The following is a 20,075-nucleotide window of genomic DNA, read 5'->3' as shown; positions in this document are numbered from 1 at the left end:
TTTAAGTGACCCTAATTAGAGCCACAACGGGGCCACATACACACTACATACACACTAGTTCACAGTTCATATATGACGAGCCGGTGCTCAAGTCGCACACTAGGAAGCGCCCCGGAAGTGAAACATTCCGTGAAGACACACACTGGGGGGGCAGTGAGCACACTTGCCCGGAGCAGTGGGCAGCCCTATCCACAGCACCTGGGGAGCAGTTGGGGGTTAGGTGCCTTGCTCAATGACACCTCTGTCATGTCCTGTCGACTCAGCGGATCAAACCAGCAACCCTCCAGTCGCAAGGCTGGTTCCCTAACCTCTAGCCCACGTCTGCCCCATAGATTGGATGCAAGATAATCCATTTACATAAGATGCAAAATAAGTGGAAAAAGGAGTTTTTAAAATCGCTACAGAGAAAATGTGACTCCTAACAACTACCTGGAAGACCTGGTAGACACCAAAACTGCCACCAACAGACAAACAGCACTTAATGCTTTCAGGAGAAAACCAAGCAGCTTTAGATCTGAAAACATCCACAGGTGTTTCTGTCCATCCTTCCACTGTGAGAAGACCACTCAGTGCTATGGGTCTGAAAGGATGCTTAGCTGATCAAGAAGAACCTCACTGAGAAAAGGAGACGGACGCACCAAACAAAGAAGCTGAACGATGGACTGACCACCCCAGAGTCCAGACCTCAGCCCCACTGTACGTGTTTGGATTAAATGGATCGTGAGAGCAGAAAGTTAGAAAGTTCAACCAACTTCTAAGATTGAACTTTGGAGGCGGGTACTAAAAAAATGTAAGAAATAAGTATGGAAATGAGACGACATGAGGAGTCAGATAAAAACACATCAGTGTAGCTTTATTCTTAAAACATGTACGAATCATTAAAGAAACATTTTAGTGCAGATGTTTGTTCACATTGCAACGTTTAAAAATCCTGTATTACGCAAAATCATCTTCCCACACATACAAACACAAATATATATTTACAGTCGTCAGTTTACAGTCAAAGACAAACTTATTAGAAACTAGTAAGGCCATAATTTCCAGATGAAATTCAACAGCTGCATTAGCCAACACCCAGAGAAAGACACCAAAGTACCTGAATCAATAATATCAAATAAATTAAGTTACAGTTAATGTGATTTTACGCTTTGGTTCAGACGGCACAACAAACTTTAAACCTTATACGGTAAACAAGGACAAAGACTCAATACGGCTGAGTGATGAATTCAAACACCTGACAGGCCTAACAAACTGCTTTGAATGATTAAAACGAGTTTAGCAAAAAATCCCATTTACCTAGATTCACCCTCTCGCCCCAGATGCTGTTCATGTTTGGTGTCTGAAGTCTGTTTCTATAGTTTTACAATGGAGCTACGAAGCTAATAGCTAACAAGCAATGGAAGCTTATAAAACATCACCAAACCAATTAGCATCTACTTACTGCATGACTTATTTATCTGGCTACTGACACTGTATGATGTTGTTATCTAGAACATGGACAAAATTCATGCTGCTAATGATGTTAGCCATGCTAACTATGAAGCAACGAAGCTAATAGCTAACAAGTAATGGAAGCTTATAAAACCCCACCTGACCAATTAGCATTTACTAACTGCATGTTACCTAGAAAATGGACATAATTCAGGCTGCTATTGTTTTTAGCTTTGCTAACATGACCTTGTCCATGCAATGCAGCATCAGAAACCATAATCAAGGCTATTGCAGATCACTGAACACCTCCACACAGTTTGAGGCGAGTATGTGATGACTTGGGCATGCGGTTAGCATCATGCTAACTGGTGGACTTAGGCTACATTAGCCTGGTAGCTCCAGTGCAAACCACAGACACCAAACAAGTCTTGGCTACGTTTGGGGTAAGAGGGGAAACTACGTTTTCGCCACAATATCACTTTAATGCGAGAGCCAATGAGCTCTTTCTATTGCTTCTACAGCAGCATTTAAAAGGCCCCTCCCCCAATCACCTCACAAGAAATTTCTAAGAAAACAGGACCACCAAAGCCATATGAAAACCATAATAACAGGTTTTCCTGATTAAGGCTTTAAAAAACTTTATACATTCGATTGAGCATAAAAAATATGCTGAGGTGTAAAGCGCTGGACGTTTTCAAACTGTTTTTAAAGTTTCAGCCCTTTGCAGTTGAGATTTCTAGAATCAGTCTAGTTCTGGAAATGTCAGCCTCTAAAATGATCTGCAATAATGTCAGAATGTGCATTCCTAGCTTTGGAATCCTCTGTGTAGTTCTAGAATGATCTGTGCAGTTTTAGAATGAAAGGTGTCGTTCTAGAATTATCAGTGAAGTTCTAGAATTGCTCGTGATTGGTAATAAAAATATAATTTTCAATCACATTCTAGAACTATGCCAGTAGTTCTGGAACTACACTAGTAGTCTCAAGCTACACTGACAGTTCTTGAAATACACTGAACTGCACCACTAGTTTTAGAACTATCCTAAAAGCTCTAGAACTACACTGTTAGTTAAGGAAATAAGCATAGTTCTAGAACTACGCTGACAGTTTTAGAACTACACCAATAGTTATCAGTTTAGTTCTCGAATGATCAGTGTAGTTCTAGACTGCCTGTATATCGGTGTAGTTCTAGAGCTGTCAGAGTAGTTCTAAAGCTGGTGCCATTCTAGAATTATCACTGTAGTTTAAGAATTATAACTGTACTTCTACAGTGGTAAGCATAGAATTCTCACTCTACTTCTAGCATTATGGCTTATTTCTACAATCACTAGTGTAGTTCCAGAATGATCAGTCTAGTCCAGTCTAGAAGTCTGATAATTCTAGAAGTTCACTGATAGCTCTGGAAGTGTACTGCTTGCTATTAATAAAAAACTTTCAGTCATATTCTAGGACTGCGCTGATAGTTCTGAATCTATACTCATAGTCTGGAACTACACTGATAGTTCTTGAAATACACTGATAGTTCTAGAACTAAGATGATCATTCTAGAACTACACTCAGTTTTAGAACTATACTGATATTTCTAGAATGCTCAGTTTAATAATTTTAGTGCATTCCTAGAACAGTCAGTTGTAACTACTTTAGTTATATGCACTTGAGTACAATTTCAAAAACATACTATATTTATGAGAAAGGTGACCCGCATTTTTCTCATTTCCATTTTAGTCCATCTTATGCAGTTCCTTAACTCCCTTTTTGGGTTTAACTTCATTGTCATATTTTGTTGACTGACTATTTTACTGTCGGTCACCCCACTGGGAGCTTTAGGACTTTATTTTAGTGGCAAAAACAGGAAGAATAGAGTCTATGAAACTCCAGAGCCTACACTGGTAGATGCTGGATGGCCTAAGAAGTTCCATTGCAGTACTACAAGTTGGGACCTGAGACATTTGTTTACCAAATCTGGTTTTGGGGAGCAAGTTTTATAGATGATAACTGAATAAAGAAAAACAAAAAAACTGACTGATTCAATAAGTCAGTGCAAATAAATCCAGAAATCAAGTTTTCCACAGGATACTATAACCATACAGTTACATATGTAAATGATAATTTAGTAGTGACTTGTATTGGTCTTAGGTTGTGCTGCTAGGTAGGTTCAGTTTGTTGCTCTTCGTTTTGGGAAAGACTATAAAACAAACCCCCATAACACAGCAGACCCTGCAGTACACAGCTTTCTCCAGGCGTCACTGCTGACCGTCACTGACCCTGTAGAGGACAGCAAATTTACTAAGACAAAAGTTCAGAGCACTCCTGCTGTCATAATAGCTAACAAGAAACTCTGAGAAACCCAGCTTTTTATGGATGCTGACTGATCATCCAGAAGTCCAATATGAAGCAGCTTGGTCCTTTAGGAGAAGAACGTCCAATTAGAAGCAGAGCAGTTTGAGAAGCAGTCAGTAGGAGGGAACAGTGATGTAATGGTAATCATGCTTTGTAGTCCAGCTCAGCATTCATCTTGGTGTACATCTCGTAGATGGCGTCTATAGTGGCCGTGTAGTTGACCAGGAACTGACGCACTTTGTCCAGACAGTCCTCCTCCTTCACCTCCCGACCTTTCGAGAGAGCTTTGAGGAAGTCTGACTTGTAGGGAGCAGCGTACAGCGCCGCCTAGAGGAAGGAAAGCAATAAGTCATCAGTAGAAGTTAACTGCTAATAATATTTTCTCGTTTTTCTGCTCATCCTAAATGCAGCCAGTCAGCCAAGACATATTTGGTATCTGAAGTTGGCTTCATTGTTTAAAAAAAAAGACGAAAGTACGAATAAATTCAGATTTCATGATGGTTGCTACTGTTTTTAGCTACACTAAAGTACTTCTGTCCATGTTTATGGATTACAGTATGAGGTCCAGTGTAAGAAAGTCTATCAGAGAGTATTTCACAACATGGCTTGAAGCAAGTTTGCACTGATTTAGGCATTCGGTTAGCACCGTGCTAATTCGTGGGGTATTAGCTTCCATTAATTGATACCTGTTAGCTTTGTAGCTCCAGTGCTAAAACATGTTTTGGCCAATTGCCTACATTTGCATTAAGAAGGACACTGGAACTTTCACCAAACTATTTAATTAACAATCGTAATTTACAGTGATGCATTTCAACAAAAAAGCGTGGCCACCATGATGAAAGTAAAGTTCACATGCTAGAAGCAGAGTTGGTTTATGAGGAGCCTGGCCTCTTCCTATGTCCCCCATTATATCAAAAACAGGACTGCAAAATGCCAGAGGGTGCCCATGAGCGAGTCCTCAATGAATGGGTGTGAATGAGAATTTTCCATGGGCTTTTCTTTAGATGGGCCATGTGCTTTTGTTGCTGCTCTGGTCTTTGTCTCCTCTCTGGTCCAGCTTTCTTGTCATTTGTCTGTTGTCTATAGCCCCACCCTCTCACTGGGGTTTCTGGTTTGTTCTATGTGTATTTATGCCCCTGATTGCGTGCTTTGTGCGTGCTTGGTGTTTTGTTCTCACAGGGCCTGTGTGAATTATTTCTCGTTTGTTATCCAGTTTAATTCATGTGCCTTTGTCTTTTGTTTTCTTTCTGTCTGCATTTTGCCACGAGTGCTTCTTACGTGTTTAGTCACTTTTGTAGTTTAATTTCCTTCAGCGTTTACAATAAATCAAAGGACTTACACATGCAGCCTGCCACTTCGTCTTTCCCAACAATAAACCTACACAATGTGCAAATGGTCAAACTGGGCTACTTTTTATTGTGGAAAAGTGTGAAGAGTTTCATCACTTTATTCAGAAGCTGAAACTTTGAGTGCTTTCACACATAACTTGATGTTTTGCCTGCTTTTGGAGATTCTGATCTACTGACATTCGTGAAAAAGTTCCAGTTGCAGGAACACAACCATTTCATCATCTTGGTTGTCACTATATGAACAGCAGAGATTGGTCAGTGAGTTCATGTCACCAGCAAAAGTTTGCAAAACTCAAACTAAGGGCGAATAAAATAATGTGATGTTTTTGTCTCTTGAGAAGAAGAGAACAAATAAGTTGTGTTTGGTGAGTAAAGGTCTGAACATGCTCTTACTTTAAAGAGTTTCTGAACCAGCCAGCCGTGGTATTTCTTCAGGGCAATCTCGTAGGCCTTTGTGACGTTGACCCTGATCAGGTTGGGGTTGTTCTCGTCTCTCTCTCCTTCCACTAAACTCTGCAGGAGGACCTGAATGAACCGCAGACCCCTGAAACAATCACCAAAATTATGAAAACATGCTGTTTACTTATTCAGGTGAGTTGTTTACTATGAGAATGCTTTACTGTTGGCTAACTACAATAAATGTGTCCTATTAAATCAATATATTAAGAAAATCACCATAGCCATTCCTGTAGGGTGGGTTATGACTAATATACACTATACTGCCAAAAATATTCACTCATATTTGTGAAAGAATGGGTCGCTTTCAGGAGCTCAGTGAATTCCAGAGTGGTACCATGATAGGACGCCACCTGTGCAACAAGTCCAGTCGTGAAATTTCCTCACTACTAAATATTCCACAGTCAACTGTCAGTGGGATTATAACAAAGTGGAAGCGATTGGGAACGACAGCAACTCAGCCACGAAGTGGTCGGCCACGTAAAATGACAGAGCGGTCAGCGGATGCTGAGGGGCATAGTGCGCAGAGGTCACCAACTTTCTGTAGAGTCAATCACTACAGACCTCCAAACTTCATGTGGCCTTCAGATCAGCTCAAGAACAGCTTAAAGAGCTTCATGGAATGGGTTTCCATGGCCGAGCAGCTGCAGCCAAGCCTTACATCACCAAGTGTAATGCAAAGCGTTGAATGCAGTGGTGTAATGCGCAGCCACTGGACTCTAGAGTAGTGGAGACGTGTTCTCTGGAGTGACCAATCATGCTTCTCTATCTGGCAAACCTGTCTGGGTTTGGCGGTTGCCAGGAGAATGGTACTCGTCTGACTGCATTGTGCCAAGTGTAAAGTTTGGTGGAGGGGGGATCATGGTGTGGGGGTGTTTTTCAGGAGTTGGGCTCGGCCCCTTAGTTCCAGTGAAAGGAACTCTTAATGCTTCAGCACCAAGAGATTTTGGACAATTTCATGCTCCCAACTTTGTGGGAACAGTTTGGGGATGACCCCTTCCTGTTCCAGCATGACTGTATACCAGTGCACAAAGCAAGGTCCACAAAGACACGGATGAGCCAGTTGGTGTGGAAGAACTTGACTGGCCTGCACAGAGTCCTGACCTCAACCCGGTACAACATCTTTGGGATGAATTAGAGTGGAGACTGCGAGCCAGACCTTCTCGTTCCACATCAGTGTCTGACCTCACAAATCTGCTTCTGGAAGAACGGTCAGAAATTCCGATAAACACACTCCTAACCCCTGCGGAAAGGCTTCCCAAAAGAGTTTAAGCTGTTATAGCTGCAAAGGGTGAGCTGACATCATATTAAACCCTACGGATTAAGAATGGGATGTCACTCAATTGATATGTGTATGAAGGTAGACAAGAAAATACTTTTGGCAATATAGTGTATGTAAATTAGCTACATTTAGACTGAAAATTAAACTTCTTTTGAACGTGTGGATAATGATCCAACTGCTTCCGAATGGCCAGGAACAGCACAACATTTAATCTTTTTCTCAGAACTTCTGCTACAGACTGCAGGAACACCACTCCACATCACTTCAGTGGAGGAACTGGTGGCGATACACTGAGGTAGGCTGAATGAGTGGTTACATATATATGGCTTAGATTCCACAAATGGACAAATGGGCTGATAACTGAACTGTACACTTCAAAACATGACAATAATATGCCAAATCTTATTTCTAACAAAGAAAATGTAGTTTTCTTGCATACAGGCACTTTAATAACCAAAACACCTCTATTCTAAATTCTCAGATTCTGATTCAGAACTGAAGTACTGTACTTTCTCACCTCTTGAGCCACATGAGGGCAAGTGTAGCTCCCACCTTGGGCCACTCGGCTCCATGCATCTCCTTTTCTGCCTCCAGAATCTGCTGCAGGGTCTTAAATCGGCCTGGGTTACTGTCATACACCACCTTGATTTTCTGAGGTCAAAAGACAGAAATATAAGTGCAATTACGCTGTCTGGTAAAAATTCTGCTTTGCAACAGTCTTCAACAATCACTTATCCCATTTTTGTATTTACACTGATAGCATTTGGCAGATGCGCTTACCCAGACCGATCTGAGTCAACAGGAGAGGGCCTTTCTTAAAGTGTTGCCACAAAGTTGGAAGCATATAACTGTCTAAAATGTCTTTGTTTGCTGTAGCATTATCATCACCCTTCATAGGAACTAAGGGACTCGAACCAAACTTTACTGCTGGCACTATGCATTCTGGTAGGTTATCCTGGCATCCACCAAACCTCTACCTTCATCTATCCGACTGCCAGATAGTGACACATGACTTATCACATTGTCTGGGGACTTACAGTTGTCTGGGACAGATCTAGCAGACAGAAATTTCACACACTGACTTGTGGCAAAGGTGGCTTCCTATGAGAGTGCCACAGTTAAAGTCACTCCTCAGTATGAACCATTCTACAGCCAGTGTTTGTCTATGGAGACTGCAAGGCTATGTGGCTGAAACACCTGAACTTAATCATTTGGAGCGATGTCCAAATACTTCACCGCTGCACTTACCGTTATATTGCCAGCGATGTCAGCCTTAACAGGTGCAAAAACAGTGGAGCCGAGGCAATCTGAAACAAAGAAACGGGAAAAACATCAGAACATGAGCAGATTCAGAATTTTAGCCAAGGATACTTACTTAGGAACTTTGGAGATTTAGTGCTAAAATAAACAGACAACACAGAATGCAAACAAATAAACAAGGCATTTAACTACATTTTATTAGTTTTGTTAGTACAACATATCAACATTTCAACATAATTATGCATAGAAGGCTGTGATTTACTTTACAGTGGGCAGTCGTGGGCTGGAGGTTAAGGAACTGGCCCTGTGACCGGAAGGTCACCGGTTTCATCCCCAGAGCCGACAGTACATGACTGAAGTGCGGATTAGGCTACCCACCACTCTGGGCAAGTGTGCTTACTGCCCCCCAGTGTATGTGGTGTTTCACTTCACAGATGGGTTAAACGTGGAGGTGAAATTTTCCCGTTGTGGAACTAATAAGAGTCACTTAATCTTAAAATCTTAGTATTTCTTATATCACATCACAATTTCAGATAAAGTGTGAATCTGTCATATCGTCCAAAATATGGCAATAGCATTATATGCAGTTATAATATTATAATACACAATTTTGTCCACATCATGCGGCCCTACTTAAATTGCTTAACTCCATTATACACATAACAGACCTGTATTTCTATTATTACTATTATTATTCCACATACTTACATAATTGCTTATGAGTCTCTACTCTATTTATTTTATTCATATTATTACATAGTATCTTTCAAAATAAGTGGTTTTCTTACTTATCATACTTATGTTTTTCTCTGTTTTATTCCTGCTTTAAAACTGCCCTGTGGGGGTAATTAAAGTTTAACTGAATTGAATTCCAGTGCAGCTTTTTTTGACAGTAGAAAGCAGATTCATCCCCAGGACAGTCATGTATGAGATCTTCCTGAACTCTGACATTAACCGTCTTTAAAAAGGAGCGGAGGTCCCTGAATAATTAAGCGTGTTGAGAGAACATGACAGATTTGTGGAAGTGCGGATGCAAGTCATTAATTTTTCAGCGTCTCCCACCGGCAGGGCGAGCGCATAACGCACCCCTGCTCTGATTATCAAGTGGAGCGATTTATCACCGCGGAGATCGGAATGGAGCTTCCGTCTGCGCCGTACTGGACACTAATGAGCTTCACTCACCATGTCGTAAACAACAGGCCAGAAACACAACAACAGCCACCTGACAGACCGAGGCCTGAAGGCCTGAAGGCTCGCTGGGTGCAGAGTCTGTGAAATAGTCCGAACAAGCAAAAACGACTTTATTGTGTTTCCGAGTGTATAACAGCTACAGGACTGATTGTGCATCATTAAGTTACTATTTTAAAGATTAAATCAGATTTACACGACATTCCCTTATTCCAGACAAACTGCAGGCCTTGTGTGGTTTCTGACCCTGTATGGAAGACTGTTGTCTATAAATATGAACAAAAGTACTGCCAAAAGGCATTCTTAGCTATTCTGATGTACTTTAAAGATAATAGGATGTCAAAGAGTGTAAAAAATAGCCAATTCATTTAAGGTGACTTAACAACTCTGCACGTTTTGGGTGAAAAACGTTTTTTTTATCTGAGGAATTCATGTATTAGCAGACGAAACAGAACAGAACAAACACTCAGCATTAGCTTCCACTGAAAAATGAGCTCAACCTGAAATTAAACAGGCAAAATGAAATTTTTACCTCAGTAAACTGAACCATCAACCACGGCTAACCGTGCTAGCTAGCTAGAACAGTAGAGTGGGGCCAGCTGGTGTTGTAAAGCTAACATAGCTAGCATGATAGCAGCTTAACACACCACAGAAGAGCATTCAGGTCTGAGTCTTTACCCTCTAATCGTGTGTCAGAGGACTAGCAGCCAGAATTAAACCTGCTCCAATATGTGTGGATCTGCTAGCGTGCTAGCTGCCACAAACAGAGCTGCTTTAGTTAGCAGAAGGTGCTAACACTAGATTAGCTAGCTAGACAACAGCTCTATACCTCTTAACAACTGGCATTCAGAGTGTTGATGTGTGGATAGACAGTTAGACATCGCACTCGTTTATATAAAGAGAAATTCTCGTTTCCAATTTATTGGACTGTGTGTTACAGAAACTGGACCCTGTCACCTTTTTTAACATTTGGTCCTCATTTGCAAATAACAAGGCACTCTGTCCAGTCCAGTCCAGTCCTCTGAGTCAGGTCATCACAATTACTATATAACCGCCTAATCACGAATATTTGGGATGATTACAGGCACTACGTTGCGATCTTTTTCCACAGACATTAAGATTTCATAATCATGTTGTGCTGCAACAAACGAAGCATGAATTTGAGGTAAACAAATGTAAATTCATAGCAACACATCAAAGATGAACTGGAAAGGTTCTTCTAACTGGTGCTATAATACGTTTAGAGGGCAACGCGGGTAATGATTGTTAGCTATGTAGCTAATTCTCACGTTTTTAGCATGTATGCTAGCAGAATGGGTTCTGTACACACGGTTCTGTAACTTTAGACATCTGTCAACATTATAGTGCATCATTTTGGACATTACAACCAGTGCTAGCTATGCTAAACCTGCTGACAAAAAGCAGCACAGACCCGCATGTATTTAATGCTGGTTTAGCTGGTCTGGTGCTGGTTTAGCTGGTCACCCAGCACGGTCATGATGGTTAACCAGCATACCAGCACACAAAGCATCCAAAACACATCAAATGCTGGACTATGCTGGTTTTTCTCGCAGGGATGTTAACATACCTATGATACCAGTTAGCTAATCAGCTAATCTGGCCACTTTAGATTGCATTCAACAAACAAGTAAAGACATTTAAATCGCTAAGTGTAATTATATGATAATTAATTGTCAGCTAATATTTCCCCACAGAGCCCACTCTGGGTTTTCCTCAACTCTGGATCAGTGTACACTCCCAGTTTAATTAACAGTTAATAAAAGTGTAATTGTTTTTATGTTGTAGTCATAAACAATTACTTAAGTCAGAGACCCTTCATTTATAAATATTATTTCTAAACAAAATGGCCATTAAGTATGTTATTAATTTTTCTGAATCAGGAAAAAGTAGGACAATATATATTTAATGGAGAATTGCGCAGAAACCATAATGAATTTTTTTTCAGTATTAAGTGTGTAGACTTAACATTGCTAATAGAAAAAATAAACCTGGGTCTCCAAACGTTTGGCGGGCGGAATACGTTGTATGTAGGGGAACAAATATCCTGAAAGGAGGATTATGAGAGCTGTAACCAGATCAGCACCAGCACCCATCACTCAGCACTGTGGAGATGTGTCTGTCAAACAGCAGGTGACCAGCTCACGGGGGTAGAAAGAGAGAGAGAGAGAGGGAGGAACGGAGAGAGAGAAAGACTGAAAGCCTTTAGCAGTCGTCTGGGTCACCCGTGCTGCTGCTATTGTCCTGCGAGTGTTCGGTTACGGACCTCTCTCCGCTCGGCCTTCACACAGCGGGCCGTCGCCCTTTATTTTCTCTGAATACGCTCATTATAATTACCACAAAAACAGGGAAAAACCTTCTCTCTTCTCTGCTCACACAAACAACAATAGTGCTCTTTTCTCCGTCTTTCTCTTGTTCGTTCTGAACAGTGCTGTTTGTGTCATGGAATTGCCAGTAAAAGAACAAACAAGAGATTAAGACACTTCGAAACTTTCAGTGGCCCACACAATGACCTATTTGACCTCCGTACTTACTGCTACTACATGCTGAGTATTAGGGCGAGGTGATGTCTAAAACACTCAAAAACCATTGGCTCCTCAGCTGGTTGAGGATCTAAAACGAAGGCCTTTCAAGCCTGCAGTTTCCACTGTCTGAAATGTCATTGACCAATATTACTGTGGGGATCTGTGGAAGTCAAGGCAAGATCTGGAAGAAAGAAAACTCTGATAGAAGGCCTTGTGTGCTGGAAGAAATGCAAAGCAAAACCCCCATATGACAGCAAAGGACCTAGAAGGTTTAGCTGACTCTGCATGGAAGAGACATCAGAAGAAGATCTTACCTGCATCACAAGAGTCAGCATCTGAAGTATGCAAAACAATGTTTAAGAAAAGCCAAATGCTGTGGACTGATGAAGTAAATATACCACAATCACTGATGGTATGTTTGGGGGGAAAAGGGTAACAGCATTTGATGAAAAGAACGCCTTGCAAATGTCAAGCATGGGGGTAGATCTATTATGTTTTGGGGTTGAGTTGCAGCCAGTACAGGCAACTCAGGCACTCCACTAAACATCAGCAATTTCTGTAAGCAAATGTGAGACAGTCAGTCAAGAAACTGAGGTTGGCCTTTATGACAGGATAATGACCCTAAACATGCCACAAAATCCAACATGAGCTATATGCTTTTTTCACGCATGGGAGGTTATGTGTAAACTTATTTCCAGTTTCCAGTGCCGCTCTGCTGCGAATATGGCTGCATTTCATTATTCGTTATTTTTGGCTGAACTCCCTGCTTTAGGCAGGACGATGCGGTCAGACTTGTGGAAAAGCTATCGAGCACCAAATGTGCAAAACTCGATAGAGTTTTGAGCCATTTATTTTTGATTAGGAAGGTAAATCGTTGGTTCCCAGTGTTGTAGTTAGCGAGCTAAAGCTAGTTAGTCAGTGTTCAGTGCTGTAGACAGGGAGATCCAGGTCAGGGCTCGGTGTTACCAGTCCTTAAAGAAAAGCGAGGAACCACAGAGACTAGAGGTCCAAAGGAGTTGAACCAGTCCATTGTTACAACATTAAAGTTCACTACCCTGTTTTAATTTATGCAATTAGATTTACTGTTTTATAAGCTGATTCATTGTTAGGTTTATACTGTATGTACCACATATAGCCACACATCTTTCCAGTAACCACCTGCCATCACCTGGTCACAGAAGTTCTTTGATGCCAGTCTCTGAAGCTGAAGCTTGTGAATCTTTTGAAAGCCTGCAGAACTTCCACAAAATGTCAAAGTCCTCTCCCCCCTAAGGGCTTTTTAGCCTTTAAACCTACTACTTTCACAGTCCCAGGGGGTCCTTCTGCACTCCTCCAACCTAACTCACCTGAGAAGATAATGAGGGGACACGCCGTAGCAGGTGTGAGAAAGAAGGCGTGTTACCTGTGTACGCTCCAAACATATGGCCCTTGCTTATTCAGCTACTCTTACAAGCTAACGCAACCTCAGGACAAACATAGGTCATGACTTTGTTCATTTGTCTTAATCAGACACATTGCCCAAGGTTACTGGAGATTGGCCTACTGGTAACTGTTTGGGAAAAACGAGTCCAACAGGATGAATGAGAAAGAGATAGTCCAGCTTTGGGAATGTTGAGGTTAATTGCAAAATTAATACCTATAATAATCTATTATTACTAATAGTCTTTCTGGCATTATTATCCAATGTTTTCCATCAATAAGGGGGAAAAGATGAAGTGGTAAAGAATGCTGGTGTAAACCTTGTCTACACTAAGGCTGCCTGAAGGACAACTCAACCCACTGTACTGTGGGATAACTAAGTAATTAGGGTAATTAGGTGTACAGATACCAAGTTTCAATATTAATTCCTGAATTAAAGTTTTGCTGAAACTTTCCATCACAAACCAATAAGTAGGTGAGGCTCAAACTAGAAATTAGTGTAAAGTAAGAAAGACCAATATGGAAAACAATAATAACAGCAATAATTAAAGACATTTTCATAATACATTGTACAACCCCAATTCAAATGAAGTTGGGACGTTGTGTAAAACATAAATAAAAACAGAATATGATGATTTGCAAATCCTTTTCAACCTATATTCAATTGAACACACTACAAAGACGAGATATTTAATGTTCAAACAGATAAACTTTATTGTTTTTTGCAAATATTCACTCATTTTGAATTTGATGCCTGCAACACGTTCCAAAGAAGTTGAACTGTGAACTTACATCACCTTTCCTTTTCCCAACACTCAATAAGCGTTTGGGAACTGAGGACACTGATTGTTGAAGCTTTGTAGGTGGAATTTTTTCCCATTCTTGGTTGATGTACAGCTTCAGTTGCTCAGCAGTCCGGGGTCTCCGTTGTTGTATTTTTGAGCTTCATAATGCGCCACAGATTTTCAATGGGAGACGGTCTGGACTGCAGGCAGGCCAGTCTAGTAACCGCACTCTTTTACTACAAAGCCACACTGTTGTAACACGTGCAGAATGTGGCTTGGCATCGTCTTGCTGAAATAAGCAGGACGTCCCTGAAAAAGACGCTGCTTGGATGGCGGCAGATGTTGCTCCAAAACCTTGTACCTTTCAGCATTAATGGGGCCTTCACAGATGTGCAAGTTAGCCCTGCCATGGGCACTAACACATCCCCACACCATCAGAGATGCTGGCTTTCGCTTTGCATGGCAGAGTTTTAACTTGCACTTGTAGATGGAGCGACAAACTGAGTTCACTGACAGTGGTTTTCCGAAGTGTTCCTGAGCCCATGTGGGAATATCCGTTACAGAATGATGTGGGTTTTTAATGCAGTGCCACTGAGGGGTCGAAGGTCACGGGCATTCGGTGCTGGTTTTCTGCCTCGCCGCTTACTTGCAGAGATTTCTCCAGATTCTCTGAATCTTCTGATGATATTATGGACTGTAGATGATGAAATCCCTAAATTCCTTGCAGTTGCACGTTGAGAAACGTTGTTCTTAAACTGTTGGACTATTTGCTCACGCAGTTGTTCACTAAGTGGTGAACCTCGCCCGTCCTTGCTTGTGAACAACTGAGCCTTTCAGGGATGCTGCCTTTATACCCAGTCATGACACTCACCTGTTTCCAATTAACCTGTTCACCTGTGGAATGTTCCAAACAGGTGTTTTTTGAGCATTCCTCAACTTTCCCAGTCTTTTGTTGCCCCTGTCCGAACTTCTTTGGAACGTGTTGCAGGCATCAAATTCAAAATGAGTGAATATTTGCAAAAAACAATAAAGTTTATCCGTTTGAACATTAAATATCTCGTCTTTGTAGTGTGTTCAATTGAATATAGATTGAAAAGGATTTGCAGATCGTCGTATTCTGTTTTTATTTACATGTTACAAAATGTCCCAACTTCATTAGAATTAGGGTTGTATGTATAACAGTATTTTACAAAAGGCCAAAAATACTAGTTGTCCCTTATTTAAAGAACGCTATTGAAAACACTGGATACAGTGAAGTCATTCAGTGTTTCACATAATGATCTGCACTGTAATGAAACGTGCAGTTGGTCAGTGCTCTTTAAGTACTGACCAGAGATGAGGAGTCTACACATGTTGACTGACTCTCTGCTTGACTTGACTCAGCTCAAGACTCTGAACTTTTATCCATTGATGTATTAATGTAATTAATATAATCTTTTGTATATAAACATACGTATGTGACTTTGCCTGTCAGTCTGACTTGACTCAGACTTGAACCCCAGAGTCTCAAGATTCGACTTTAACCCAAACACTAGAGACACGAGACTTGGCTTGGACTGCACTGACTCAAGATTTGAGTTGGACTCGAGATCCAACTCGGACTCAAACACCAGAGATTTTAGACTTGACTCAGACTTAAACACCAGATTCAACTTGGACTTGGACACGAGAGACTCCAGATTTATCTTGGACTTGGACACTAGAGACTCAAGATTCAAGTCAGACTTAGAAACCAGAGACTCAAGATTCAACTCAGACTACAACACCAGAGACTCCGGGTTCAAGTCAGATTTAGAAACCAGAGACTCGAGATTCTACTCAGACTCAAACACCAGAGACTCCGGTTTTAACTTGGACTTGGACACCACAGACTCCAGATTTGACATCAGAGACTCAAGATTCAACATGGACTTGGACACCCAATGCTCAAGATTCCACTTGGACTTGAACATCAGATTCTTGAGATTGGACTCAGACTTGGACATCCAAAGCTCAATATTACACTTGGACTTGGACACCCGAGACTTAGCCCAAGATTTGACTCAGACTTGGACATCAAAGACTTGAGATTTGACTCGGACACCCGGGACTTAGCCCAAGATTTGACTCAGACTTGGACATCAGAGACTTGAATGATTCAAGTCAATGAATAACAAACAACACAGTATAACGTGCAGCCTCACAAATCCTTTTTCAAAAGGGGTTTGAAGAAAGTGGAACTCACACTTGTGCCTAGCTGTTCGAAGGCCAAACCAAACTGCTCTTCATGCCTCGACTAGGCCCATCACTGGCTCAGCCTGGACACATCTGCTGACACAATAAGGTCAGAGACAGAGTACTGGCATCTAATCTGGCTTCTGGAGCTCATTAGGGGCCGTTTTTCATATTCATGAAAAGATCGAGGCTGCGAACAAAGCTGTCCCGATGTCCCGGTTCGGCCGTGAATGGGCCGCGGCAACCCGACACCGCCAATCAATTTTCTCAACTTAAAGTGGAGGGCGGCTGATTAAATTATGCATGCAGAGGGTTTTTATCCGCCCCGGATAAAAAGAAATTGGATCCAGAAAAAGATTACGCCTCCTACCAAATGATGGCTGGCACTTGACAGCTCTGTTTGACAGATATCCTATCACCTTCTGCAGATCAATTCCACACTTGTAATCAGGAGTGGAAAAATCCCACCAGTGGAAGGGAATCAGTCACGGAGCTCGGTTCTGATCCAGAGAACAACTGAACAGATTAGAAGAGGCGGGTTTTGGGTTTTGGGAGAAGTGAGAAAGCTAATTTATTGAATTATATGTACCCGGTTAAGCGTTTAAATTAATAACAACTAACCCGACAGCAATAATATGCAAAGGTTTTGGGGGTGCGTCATCAAATGAGATGTTGTTGTGATCTTCTAAGTGAAAATAAGACGTTCTATACAGAAAACACACTTAAATACAGCATTTCCTACACATTTTAGTGCAGTTTCTATTTTGAGAACACACCACATTTTATTATTTAATACTATTTATACACGTATTTATGCCCAATAGGTTAAATTTATCAAATAAACAATAACTGTACATTTAAAACAATGTCACAGATAAATTATATGCAAACGTGATGCTAATAATTATTCTAATAAGGCTAATATTCCATAGATTTCAAACAATTTTGAGAAAAAGTAGAAATTGTACAAATAAACTGAGCTATAAATGATTCCATATTAATTGAGAAAGCTGTATAACGTCTTTTATCTTACCAGGCCTCACATTCAAAATGCAGTGACCACACGTTGTGTCCAGAAACGACTGTAAATACGTAATTAGTTCATTATTAAATAATATTTCACTGGTTTTTTGTTATGTAATACGTTCTTCTTGTTCCCGAACTTAAAACTGTGCATCGGTTTAGATCGTGTTATCCAGTTTAGAACATTTCAAGCTACAAAGTATAAGTCATTATTACTGAATCGCAAGTATTAATACGACGTGATTCCAAACATTTGAACGACAGCTAATTATTAATAATTATGAAACAAATATAAAGATACGTTGCATAACATATAGAGCCTTTTTCTTGGACTTATAAGGATTCTTCATGTTTATACTGGGTTTGGGGGCGGAGCTGTCGGCTGGTCAGTGTTCTAGACGTACTCAAATCCATATGATGACATCATTATTAACATCAACAGCAGTAAACCTTCTAAAGCTAAAGCCACTCTATATGTGTTATGTCAGGGGCCTGAGATCAAGTCAGGTCAATCATCACTGCACCAATTCTGTGAAGCAGAGTTAAAGCTAGTTCCATATTTAAAGGGAAAATCCGAAGATTTATCAGGATTTCTGCACAATTAAACGGTTGAGATGTAAACAGAGTCGTTCGGGTTGGTTTGGTTTGGTGTGAAACGCTCGTTTCTAGAGAAACTTACAGAGTCAGAACTGTTCACAGTGGTGGTGCTAGGAACCAGACGTCCACCTCTAAAAGCTCCTCACAGAAAGTTATTTTTATTTTTATTATTTATCACTATTTTACCAAAACCGACGTTCCATATAAACTCAGAAGACCCGTGTAGGTTCACTGGTGGTTCTGTATAGTAAATAAAATGTCTATATCTGTGCTGTTAGTCATGGTGACCCCTGGTTCCCATCACCACCACTGTACAGAAATCTGAGTCTCTACAATCAACCATCTCACACCAAACCACTCTGAACGACTCTGTTGGCGATGTTTGCATGTCGATCACGGAATTATTCCGAACTTCTGGACAGTTGGTGGAATTCCCCTTTAAATAAAACTGCTCGAGGGGGGGTTTAAGCTGCTCTGCCCACCTCAGACAGAAGCTCAGCTGTGGCTCTTATCATCTTATTAGACCCCTGAGGGAGTTCTTGGTACAAACAGGCAGAGTTCAGTGACCTTCAGCCAGTTCTGACTAAGAACGAACCAGCTTCTTATTCGAACTGTCCGTTCCACCTTAAACAGCGCAGCAGTTCCGTACAGGCGCCTCGGCGCTGGAGCGAAACCGCTGCGCTATTTAAGGTGGACCGGAAAGTTGGACTTCTAAGCCTCTCGGACTGAGTTCAGCTCAGTCAGGTTTGGTGAAGTGAGCTCGCTGTGTTAAAGGGAAGCCTGTTAAACCCGGACAGCGAGCTTTTCTCCCTCCCGGCGGCCGAAGACTCGACCGAAACTCACCGAAGAAGGGCGGCAGGTGGGAAACGGCCTCCAGGAACGGCCTCGTCTCCACCTGCTTATCGGCCGGCAGCGGCTTGAACTGGTGCTCCATCAGAAGAGCCATGGCTGCAGCTGCTGCGGGGCGGGAGCGACGGACAGGAGCGGAGAGAAGAGAGGAGGTCACGGGGCTCCTCAGATCCGGCGCTTCACACTGAAACCTCCGCCGCCGATGAGCTGCACTGACGGTGCGAGACCACGCCCGCCCGAGAACACGGCCCCGCCCACCGCGGCCAGAGACCCGCCCACTCTACGCGCTAATGGACCAATCGGATTAAAGGGGTGGGGGGAAAGTTAGTCTTAGCAAATATTACTCAACTTTACTTACGTCATAAAAGTAGTTTTGTCTTCATTACTTAGTAAAGCCTTTATAACAAAACCTATATAGGCTTACGTTACTTAGTAAAGCCTTTATAACAAAACTTATATAGGCTTACGTTACTTAGTAAAGCCTTTATAACAAAACTTATTTAGTCTTACGTTACTTAGTAAAGCATTTATAACAAAACCTATTAGTCTTACGTTACTTAGTAAAGCCTTTATAACAAAACTTATATAGGCTTACGTTACTTAGTAAAGCCTTTATAACAAAACTTATTTAGTCTTACGTTACTTAGTAAAGCATTTATAACAAAACCTATTAGTCTTACGTTACTTAGTAAAGCCTTTATAACAAAACTTATATAGGCTTACGTTACTTAGTAAAGCCTTTATAACAAAACTTATTTAGTCTTACGTTACTTAGTAAAGCATTTATAACAAAACCTATTAGTCTTACGTTACTTAGTAAAGCCTTTATAACAAAACTTATATAGGCTTACGTTACTTAGTAAAGCCTTTATAACAAAATTTATTTAGTCTTACGTTACTTAGTAAAGCATTTATAACAAAACCTATTAGTCTTACGTTACTTAGTAAAGCCTTTATAACAAAACTTATATAGGCTTACGTTACTTAGTAAAGCCTTTATAACAAAACTTATTTAGTCTTACGTTACTTAGTAAAGCATTTATAACAAAACCTATTAGTCTTACGTTACTTAGTAAAGCCTTTATAACAAAACTTATATAGGCTTACGTTACTTAGTAAAGCCTTTATAACAAAACTTATTTAGTCTTACGTTACTTAGTAAAGCATTTATAACAAAACTTTTTTAGTCTTACGTTACTTAGTAAAGCCTTTATAACAAAACTTATATAGGCTTACGTTACTTAGTAAAGCCTTTATAACAAAACTTATTTAGTCTTACGTTACTTAGTAAAGCATTTATAACAAAACTTTTTTAGTCTTACATTACTTTGTAAAGTCGTTA

The 20,075-nt window shown here is 40.9% G+C and overlaps 1 protein-coding gene across 1 annotated transcript; it reads right to left on the bottom strand.

The window, feature by feature from the left end:
* Positions 1–832: 832 nt before the first annotated feature.
* gltpa (glycolipid transfer protein a) lies at positions 833–18,945 on the bottom strand. Its single transcript, XM_017709306.2, has 5 exons — positions 18,728–18,945; positions 8,104–8,162; positions 7,373–7,506; positions 5,511–5,661; positions 833–4,095 (listed from the first exon to the last, which is right to left on the bottom strand). Exons 1-5 carry the CDS (start codon positions 18,828–18,830, stop codon positions 3,913–3,915), a joined length of 630 nt encoding a protein of 209 aa, XP_017564795.1. The 5' UTR covers positions 18,831–18,945; the 3' UTR covers positions 833–3,912.
* Between the last annotated feature and the right edge of the window lie 1,130 nt (positions 18,946–20,075).

Source organism: Pygocentrus nattereri, chromosome 20 (assembly GCF_015220715.1).
Source record: "Pygocentrus nattereri isolate fPygNat1 chromosome 20, fPygNat1.pri, whole genome shotgun sequence".
In the NCBI taxonomy this organism is placed as follows: domain Eukaryota; kingdom Metazoa; phylum Chordata; class Actinopteri; order Characiformes; family Serrasalmidae; genus Pygocentrus; species Pygocentrus nattereri.
Note: the sequence above shows the minus strand (reverse complement) of the source record. Positions and strands in the feature narration are given on the sequence as shown.

Coding starts and splice junctions, on each gene's coding strand:
- gltpa (XM_017709306.2), bottom strand. CDS start 18,830: ATGGCTCTTCTGATGGAGCACCAGTTCAAGCCGCTGCCGGCCGATAAG. Junction 8,163..18,727: donor CCACCTGCCGCCCTTCTTCG/GTGAGTTTCGGT, acceptor TCTTTGTTTCAG/ATTGCCTCGGCTCCACTGTT. Junction 4,096..5,510: donor TGGTTCAGAAACTCTTTAAA/GTAAGAGCATGT, acceptor TCCTTCCTCTAG/GCGGCGCTGTACGCTGCTCC.